The 9,221-nt window shown below is 35.6% G+C and overlaps 1 protein-coding gene across 3 annotated transcripts; it reads right to left on the bottom strand.

Moving 5' to 3' along the window:
- Positions 1 to 859: 859 nt before the first annotated feature.
- fgf17 (fibroblast growth factor 17) lies at positions 860 to 8,940 on the bottom strand. 3 transcript variants are annotated; one of them, XM_052094648.1, is made up of 5 exons: positions 8,508 to 8,940; positions 8,341 to 8,377; positions 7,629 to 7,773; positions 6,354 to 6,460; positions 860 to 2,005 (listed from the first exon to the last, which is right to left on the bottom strand). In XM_052094648.1, the coding sequence occupies exons 1-5, from the start codon at positions 8,537 to 8,539 to the stop codon at positions 1,715 to 1,717; spliced, it is 612 nt and encodes a 203-aa protein (XP_051950608.1). In that variant the 5' UTR covers positions 8,540 to 8,940; the 3' UTR covers positions 860 to 1,714. The 3 variants fall into 3 exon arrangements, with proteins under 3 accessions (XP_051950608.1, XP_051950607.1, XP_051950606.1); XM_052094647.1 differs by having other exon boundaries at positions 7,629 to 7,776; XM_052094646.1 differs by having other exon boundaries at positions 7,629 to 7,809.
- Between the last annotated feature and the right edge of the window lie 281 nt (positions 8,941 to 9,221).

The raw sequence follows: 9,221 nt of genomic DNA on the forward strand, positions 1-9,221 counted from the left end.
GTTTTGGTCAATTTTACATTTGCACTTATTTTTTTAACATATATTTCATGTATATTCATACATTATATTTATATTATAATATGCAAGAACAAAATATTTATTTCCTAATTTCTTCACTTTGACACATTATTTTAATGCTCTGACTAAACCCACGATCCCTTATTTGTCATCAAGCAAAATCTTTGAGATTTTGTTTCATAATTTTATCATCTGACATATATAAGAGTAAGAGTGTGTCTCTGTGTCACTGCATGTCATTAACACAGCATGTATGAACCAGGAACATTTGCCATTACACCATTGTTTAAAATGAAACCGGACCACTTTGAATTCACTATCAAAGTTTATACTTGTTTGTTAATATTTTCGGGGGAGTTTGGCGCAAACCTCCTCTGACAGCACACATCAGATCGCTTTAGGACAGGAGCTGGTTGACCCCTATGGTGGGGCTCAGTGACACTCGGACTCTTGAGTTCAACTGAATTACACACAAACGCGGCGTTCATGGCATTTACACAGTATATTTGATTAAAATTCCCTTATTTGGGCATTAAAATGTGATTAGAATTTGAGTACCCTATAATTGCGGTTGTCTCAAATAACCACGGTTAGAGCAAATAACCGCGATCAGACAGTTATTTAATAATCGCGACAAGCTTACTTTGAGCATCATCGAGGTGTCAGGAGAAGAAATCAGGATGGGGCAAATAATTTCCCACAGCACTGTAAAATAACATAGTGTTTAAAAGTGCATTCATTATATTGTGACTGAAAGGATTAAACCACTCTGCCTGCTCAGAAATGCTTAACTGAGGGCAGAGCACAGATGGGAAACCACACAGTTTAATGTCTTCTTGAAAAAAGATTTATTCTGTCAGAATACTACAGAAGGCTACTTTTGAATGGTTGTCAATAGAGAGAGATGCTTTTTGCCCCCAGAATGGTTTAGTTACAGCATGTACCAGTAGAAGGGTTAACTGGACCAGGCTAACCAGCCAAACCTTGACCTCTTGGCCCCTACACTAGATCATCCCTGCATTGGCAGTAGAATGGCAGCAGGTGGCAGCAGATAGTGGTAATACAGGAGGTGGCCACCAATCCTCTCACTTCACTGTCCTTAGACTCTCTGCCAATTATAGTATGCTGTTGCATGTTGATTTAATAAAACCTTGTTTTGTTTGCCTCCATTTTTACATTTTATAAAATCTATTCATGTTAAAAGTGTTGCTCACCAAAAAAGTCAAATATATATATATGTATATATATATATATTTCACTTTTCACACTGAAGTTCTTCACAGTTGGCTAATAATTAGTAAGAATCCTTTGCAAACTCCTTGTATTATTTTTTCTCATTTCTATTCATGACACATGAGGTAAGGTCAAACATCTTTTAAACTGATGTTGATTTCTTTCATCTTACATATACAGTATATCCCTCTTAAATATCTCTTTTATCATGTTTAATATTGAGCATGTTGTCTTCAGAGTCTGTACAAAATGCTCACGCAACGCATAAAAATGCCACCTTATTTACAATACATAGATTCTTTTCTACTGTCATACCGTATTTACAAGTCACCCCTTTACAATGAGCATCCATTCAGCATGGTTGGCTTGTTACAAGTCCATTAAGTACAAACATTTACAAAAATAAAGCTGCCTCTTTTTATTATTAAAATAAAAAAGTCAGATGAGTCCATGTGGCATGGTGTTAGGAAGAAGCATGGGATTTTCTGTTGCGTTTAGCCCGTTGGGTCGGTGGAAAGCTAATGAACTCAAATTGTTTGGGTTGGTCTGAGTTTGGGAAGGGAAGTGGACCTTTGTGGAGGCGCTTGATGAAGTGAACCTCTCGCTGGTTCTCCCTGGTATTGGAAGCCTTGATGGGCCGACCTTTCCTGCTGAAGGCCACATACCAGCCTTCATATTTAGCGTTCTGGAAAGCAGTGTAGTTGTTCTCCAGCACGATCTCTGTGAAGATGCAATCCCTTCCTCGGCCATTGGGCTGTGATAAAGAAAGGTTTCAGTCATATATTATTGCACAGAACATGTTTAACGACATATTAATCAATCGCGTTTTTCAAATGAATTAATTAAATTCTTCAACACATGTTAAGAATTATTAGCTTGAAGCGATAAGAAACTATTTAAGAAAATATTTATGCAAAATTCACATGTATTAAACTAAAATCAGAGGTATTCAATTTAAGTTTCAAAAGGTCCAGTTTCTAAATGTCCTTCATAGCAAAAGTCCAAACAATCATAACTGTTTCAGAAATCAATATGTTGATTGGCCATGAAAAGTAATATACTATCTGCATTTCGGGTAAACTCCTTGTAAATGTTAAAATTGCATTAATATAGAAATTATTAATTAGAAATGGTCAAAATAGTCTCAAAAGACTGCTGATTTTTCCATTATAGAATCGCACATACATACATAAATCCATAAAACATTAGAACAGCACAGACCTTTTTCACACTCCGGGATTTGGTAAACGAGTGAATGGGAGATCACAGCAAATATCATTTTTACTTACCCATTTGCTACAAGAGCAAAAGAAAAAAAACACTATTACGTTTGAATGGCTTTCCAGAAGAGGAAAAAAAATTAGAGAGCGGTGGATTAAGACAGATGGGAGAAGATGCCAAATTTACGGTCACTGTCTCAGCAGCTGTAATTCAAACCCCCTCGCAGTAAGGGGGTTTCTTTTAGTAAAAAATTACTAATGAAGAAAGTAGTAATTCATTTTTTAAAACTTATTCCATGGTAGTATAACACAAAGCATAATGTAATAAACTTAAACTCAATATTAAAGTTTGCTAGATTTTCGCTGCCAAATCAGGTGGAAACGATTCATTACAGTCTGTGAAAAAGGTCCATTAGATTACAATAAGAAGTGTTGTTGAGTTGTAAGTGACAAATCAGTGACCCTAAAAGCATTTTTTCGCTGTGCAGTTGTCTTGACATTTAAATTGTTCGGGTTTATTAATTTCCATGATTGTGATTTCTGGTTAAATACATTTATTCCGCCTCCAGGGTTAGAGAGTAACGGAATACATGTAACGGGATTATGTATTTAAAATACAAAATATTACTAACTGTATTCCGCTACAGTTACAATTTAAATAGTTGGTAATCAGAATACAGTTACATTCAAAATTATTTTGATTGAGCTGTCAATCGAATCAAATTTGTAATATAATTAATATAATTATAATACAGGCAATAAAAATGTATTACAATATTTTGGCACACAAGTGAAGCATTAAACAAGACAATACAAAAAGTGGCTTTAGAATGTAATATATTGCTTATTTCCACAATATTGAACTTTGGCCTACAGTTCAGAAAAACACGGACTCTTTTGAAGTGTCTCGGTTGTGTTGCTTCATAAACGTACTGTTTTTATGTCACTGTGTCAAGTTTAACGTAGTTTAAACACGTCTTAATAAAAACTTGTCTTGAGATCCCTGCCTTCAGATTTGTGCTCTGTCAAGCTCCAGGGCGAAAATCTTATTCTTGGTGAGAATTTTTGTATTGTTGTTCTGTAAAAATATCTAAAAATCCTTAAAACAAGATAGTGTATTTTTAACATGTGTGCTTTGTCTTACTGTACAGGCAGACAAGTGAAAAACCAGCATTGAAGTAATCCAAAAGTATTTAGATTACGTTTCTGAATTTGAGTAATCTAACGAAATACATTACAAATAACATTTTACAGCATGTATTCTGTAATCTGTAGTGGAATACATTTTCACCTAAAAGTAACCCTCCCAATGCCTGAAAAAGATGCGTAAACGTCTTTAAATGCATCTTTTTCATGTGGAGTAATAAGGCTATGTATATATTACATTGAGAAATGATTTGCAGTCAATATGCAGAAAACGTTTGAAGTTTTAAAGACAAAAACATCCCCCAAACGAAAAAATCCAGACTATTATACAGGCTGATCTCATGAACATTTTTTGCATATTTTACAAGTTGGCTATTTCATATGAATTCATACCATTTCATCATGTACAATTGCCCAGATGTGTAATGCGGAAGCGCGAGTTATGCACGCGAGGTGTCAAGGACATGCTTATGAATATTTTCCCTTACCCAAACCTCTAATCAAAACCTAACCTATCAGTAGAGTGTGTAAACATGATAGGAGGCGGTTGTGTGTGACAGAAGCAAGTTATTGTCGTGTATTAGTCGATGACCAGCGACGCCATTGGCTGTAGTGAAAGTCGTACGATATCATACGAATTAGCCAAATTTAAAAATCACCCAAAAATCTGATCTTTTGTATAGTGAGAAGGGAATTAAAGGGAAATGATGTAGGGTTGTAGTTTGTTTGTGTGACTATTCTTCATCTTCCAAATCAACTGATTCGGCAGAGCTTATTAATTTTATTTTAAAACCAATCAGCATGGAGGTTTATTGATCTCAAAACAGTGACCACCATAGTAACCAACCTGCCTTCCATAGAATAAAGCATCCTTTTATAGGTAAATATAATGACTGGAATCTTCATTTCATGTGAGTATACATCATTTTGAACAAATATGTCAAAAACTATACTTAATGGACCTTTAAATTACAGCCTCTGAATTCAAGCGTTTCCAAAATTACAAAAGGAATTCAAAACGTTTTTGAACTGTCTCTATCTAGTTGCCCCAGCGCTGTCTCATGGCAAATCCAAAGTGCTGCTGAAGACATCTTCCACTTTGGAATTGGGAAAGAAGTAGCGTGACGCCTGACTAATCGCAGAATGGGTGTGAAAGCAGTTTCCTCTACAGGTGTGGGAGTTTTTGGGGTTACTATTGTTGGGGAAAAGTGGAGCTTGAGCTTACGATGAGGACAGGTAGATGCCACACAGAAATGTAATGCTTGCTTCATTGAGCAAATATTATGCTAACCCAAGTATAATTACTAAACTACACTCTGTAGTGCTTCCAAACAGCATGTATCTAGCATGCTAACATTCACTTTCACTAGCTAGAGATTTATCTGAGTTACATTTACAAGTCTAATTTTGTTGGGCTTACCCAATTCAACTATTTGCATTCTACACAAAGTGTTTGTGTTGAGATTATATAGTCATTTTAAGTTAAGAAAACTCATTTTAAACATGTGGAACCACTGTGTACGATTGAATCAAGTTCAGCCAAAGAGCTTTTTTTGTTTACACTGATCTTCACTTCTCTTAGAGAATATATCATTCAAACTATATCTCTATAGCTTGACAATACTACATACAAATACAGTTGTGAATGATAATATATTCACACTATGTTTTCTCTGTTACAAGACAGATCAAAGTTTAACAGACACCATTTTAGACATAACTCAATTTTGACAAAATGTGTAGTCAATGTGTTTTACTTTTACTGTTTATCTCTTAATAACATTTGCACTCTTGAACATATGGAAACTACATCTTTTCAAAATACATAATTGTGAAATTTAAGGGATTGACACAGTTTGTCTAAGGAATGCTAATAATCCACTTCTCTGATAGCATGCCCCTTCACAAGTAATCATGACGAGAAAAATATTGATTGTTCCCATGCCCAACTTGTCTTGCCTTTTCTCAATATCCTTTGATTTTCAATTAGTTTTTTAGTTATACCAGTACCATTAAAAAAATAGTCCCCCCCCCAAAAAAAAACTGTCATTATTTACTCACCCTCATGTTTTTATTTTGCAATGTCACACAAAAGGAAACATTTTTGAAGAACATTTCTGCAGCTCTTTTTCATGCCACAAGTTCACAGAGCACTGTCACAGAAAACACACCAAAAATGTAGTTTATATGACTAATGCACAGCTTTGTATAGGCCAGTGGTTCTAAATCCTGAAATCCAGTACAGACTTAAATTTAAGTTGTTATATACTGAAAATATTTCCCTCCGCTTCAGCTCTCAAATCTCATTCTCCATTCCTCATATTCAAACTGGCATATTGTGTGAAAGAAATAATGCTGTCAAAAACATGTCTGCGATGTGTCTGCATGCTATTTTTGAAAATGAGCGCAGATTTCAGAGCTTTGATGCAGGGGAAGATTATCAGTGAATAACAACTTAAAATTTGGTCAGCAGCTTTAGAAGACTTGGCACAAAGCACACAAGTTGAATGGATTAATTGTGTTTATACTTGTATGTTGTTTTTATCCTTTTTAGTGCTTGACAGACATGGTCACTATCAACTGTTGTTGTATGGAAAAGAGCTGTTTAAAGATTCCTCAAAATTCTCCATTTGTGTCCCACAGAAACAAAAGCATTCAGGTTTAGGAATGACACTATTCCTTTTTTTCTGAGAAATGTCTTGTGTGAGATTGTTGTGAAATTGTAAGTTTACATACCTTGCCCACTAGCTTTCCCCTGCGGTTCATGCACAAGTATCTGCCACTCTCTGCTCCTTTAATCCGAACGCGACTTCCAAAGGTGTCTGTCTCCACATAAAGTCTGGCTGTAATGCAACAAAATATGTTAGCATCAAGTAATGCAGCCTGAAACAGGTTCACAGCCATTAATAAATACCATAAAAAGGTACAAAATCCAATGTAACCGAAAGGAAGACACAACATGTACATTAACTGAAAAAACACTTTTTAATCATCTATTTCTTCCTGACTTGTTACAGTGAGGCACTTACAATGGAAGTAAATGGGGCCAACCTTTTTTTTTTTAAAGGGTTTAAAGACAGAAATGGGAAGCTTAATTTTTTTTATAAAAGCACTGTCATTAAATCGTCATTTTACAGTCTTTGTAGGGTTGTAAGGTTTGTTGACATTACATCGTCATGGCAACGAAGTTGTAAAATTGGATATAACTACACAGAAAAGGTTAGTCAATTATTGTATCACACTAAAGTCATGTAAACACACATATTGTTTGTCTCGTGGAAATATAGTTTTAAAACAGTGAGTATTTTTAAATTTACAGATTTGTCCCATTCACTTCCATTGTAAGTGCTTCACTGGAACCCAGATTTGTGCTTTTATAAAGAAGAGGAGGCACCAGTCAAAATACATTTGTGTGTTAATTACTATTATGCCACAAATGCTGTTGATTGAGCTTAACTTGGTTTGAACCCGGAATATTCCTTTAAGAATCACTTCGTTGGTGTAACCTAAAGCAACCAGGTTGATCCTGTCATATTAAATGATTAGTTTCACTCATAGTAAAACTAGGTATGTTGGTTAAATTAGATGTTACCACATGCAAAGACTTTTAATGTCACCATGTAATGTTTTAAATGTATCTCAGTGTGTGTAACTGGGATTTTAAGGAAATAGTCAGTTGCATAGTGATTGTTTAATTAATTCAATCAGTGAAATATTACAGCCTAAATGGAAAAAATGTTAATGCATTGCTTTTCAAAGATGATTTGTGTATTTGACTATAATCGTGGCTAGCCAAATCAGCTCCATTTCCCCTCTATTTTGAAGCAAATGATCACATCCTAACCGACACAAAAGAGAACGATTAAGCAAAGAAATGTCCTTTGAACCATCAGCAAACATGCGCGTCCTGTTCCAGACAATAAACCAATCAGACGCTTTAAATGTGACAACAGCCCTATCTGCACCGAAACCTACCGTGAGTGAATTACTGTAAATGAATTAGCGACTCACCGAAAGTGTTTCCGTCCTCTGCGGTGGCGGTCACTCTCTTGCCCTGGATCTGCACGTGTCGGCCGCTCGTTCTGCTGTACAGCTGGTAGACTCGGACCTGCCGCCGGCTCAGCTGGTCCGTCAGTGAGCCCTGTTCCCTCACATACTGCTTAAAATTAGGAGAAGGGTGATTCTTCTCCCCCTTGTCGGTGCAAAGGGAAAATAAAATCACATACATTTCTCTCTGTTGCTGGAATAGAAAAAACTTCACGTTTTGTAAATGCCAGCAAGAGCTACAGGGTTCCCACACTTGTTGGCCAATTAATTTACATATTTCCAGTCGCGTGTGATTTATGGTAATATTTTTTTTAATTAAAGTAATGAGATTACATTTACACAGAGTAATTACCAGCCGAATACATATTTTAAAGCTGTAGAAATGAATATAAATGAATATAAAATATTATATATTCGATTATATTCATTTAAATTCCCAATACATAACTGTTCCAGTCCAGAAGCCACAATAGTAAAATGTTTTCGTGATCGTACAGGAACCCTGTTTAACGATATTTGGAAGTGCACCATAAAATATTTGAGAGATAATTAAAAAATAAATCTTAGGCTAAATTAAAGTCCAATACAATTTTATACAAGACATCCTAAATACCCTAAATAATGTAAAGATCACATTTTAAATACATGAAATAAAAATGTATTTAGACTTATTTACCTGCGCGTGGCACCACACCACGAAGAAGTGAAAAGATCTACAAAAAAAAAAAAGGAAAAGTTAGTTGATGATAAATGTTTATATATAGGGAATTACGTCATATACGTCATGTAATGCATCATGTATGCACACAATATACGCCTATAACAAAATGTTAATATACTCACATGTACAAGCAGCGCTGATTTATTCCATACATTGTGTTAACAGAAAGTAATATTCCAAGGATGTCCTGAATGGTAACCCAGCTCGCTGTGATCTCCTGATTAATTGAGTTGAGTCAAATCCATACGCTAATAAAGATCTTTAAAACCCCCCTCAGATGTGCGTCTCCGCAAACAAATGCGCAGATAAATCCGATTTGGAAAAACTTATCCACATATAGTCCAGAAGATTACGGGGTTCCATCATATGTGTTCTACCCAAACACACTTCTCTCTAAATCATATCGTCTGTTAAAAAGCGATGATGCGTTTTAATGGTGCTCTTGATGTTGTGTTGGCGCTGTCACATCTGAAGAGAGGCAGTGTACTCTGTGCGTCTGGATCTCTCACTGCTCCAAAATGATAGACGTCAAGATCCCTCCCATGAGTCTTTCACCTTTTCCTCTCCAGAGACTCTGGCTCAAAGGGACTCAGCTGGACGAATATGCTGAGTTAAAAGTCGTTTGCAACTTCTCAACTTCACCATGAGGCCATGTGACAAGAGTAATTCCACACACATACCTTCATAGTTTAGGAGTTGTCTCATTTAGGTCAAGAGAAAACAACAAGGAAGTCAAAACCAAGTCAGTATTTTTGTGAGTAATAACACAAAGATAAAGTTATGATGTCAAGCCCCTGATGTCATCGTGAGCTCCTAGTTTCATCCAAATCCTAATT

The sequence above is a fragment of the Xyrauchen texanus genome, chromosome 27 (genome assembly GCF_025860055.1).
Source record: "Xyrauchen texanus isolate HMW12.3.18 chromosome 27, RBS_HiC_50CHRs, whole genome shotgun sequence".
NCBI classification, from domain to species: domain Eukaryota; kingdom Metazoa; phylum Chordata; class Actinopteri; order Cypriniformes; family Catostomidae; genus Xyrauchen; species Xyrauchen texanus.

What these genes read in the sequence shown, in the direction of transcription:
- fgf17 (XM_052094646.1), bottom strand. Translation starts at nt 8,539, where the DNA reads ATGTATGGAATAAATCAGCGCTGCTTGTACAT. An exon ending in AGAGGACGGAAACACTTTCG is followed by an intron (nt 6,461 to 7,628) that starts GTGAGTCGCTAA and finishes GTTGCATTACAG; the next exon opens with CCAGACTTTATGTGGAGACA. An exon ending in GGGGAAAGCTAGTGGGCAAG is followed by an intron (nt 2,006 to 6,353) that starts GTATGTAAACTT and finishes TCTTTATCACAG; the next exon opens with CCCAATGGCCGAGGAAGGGA.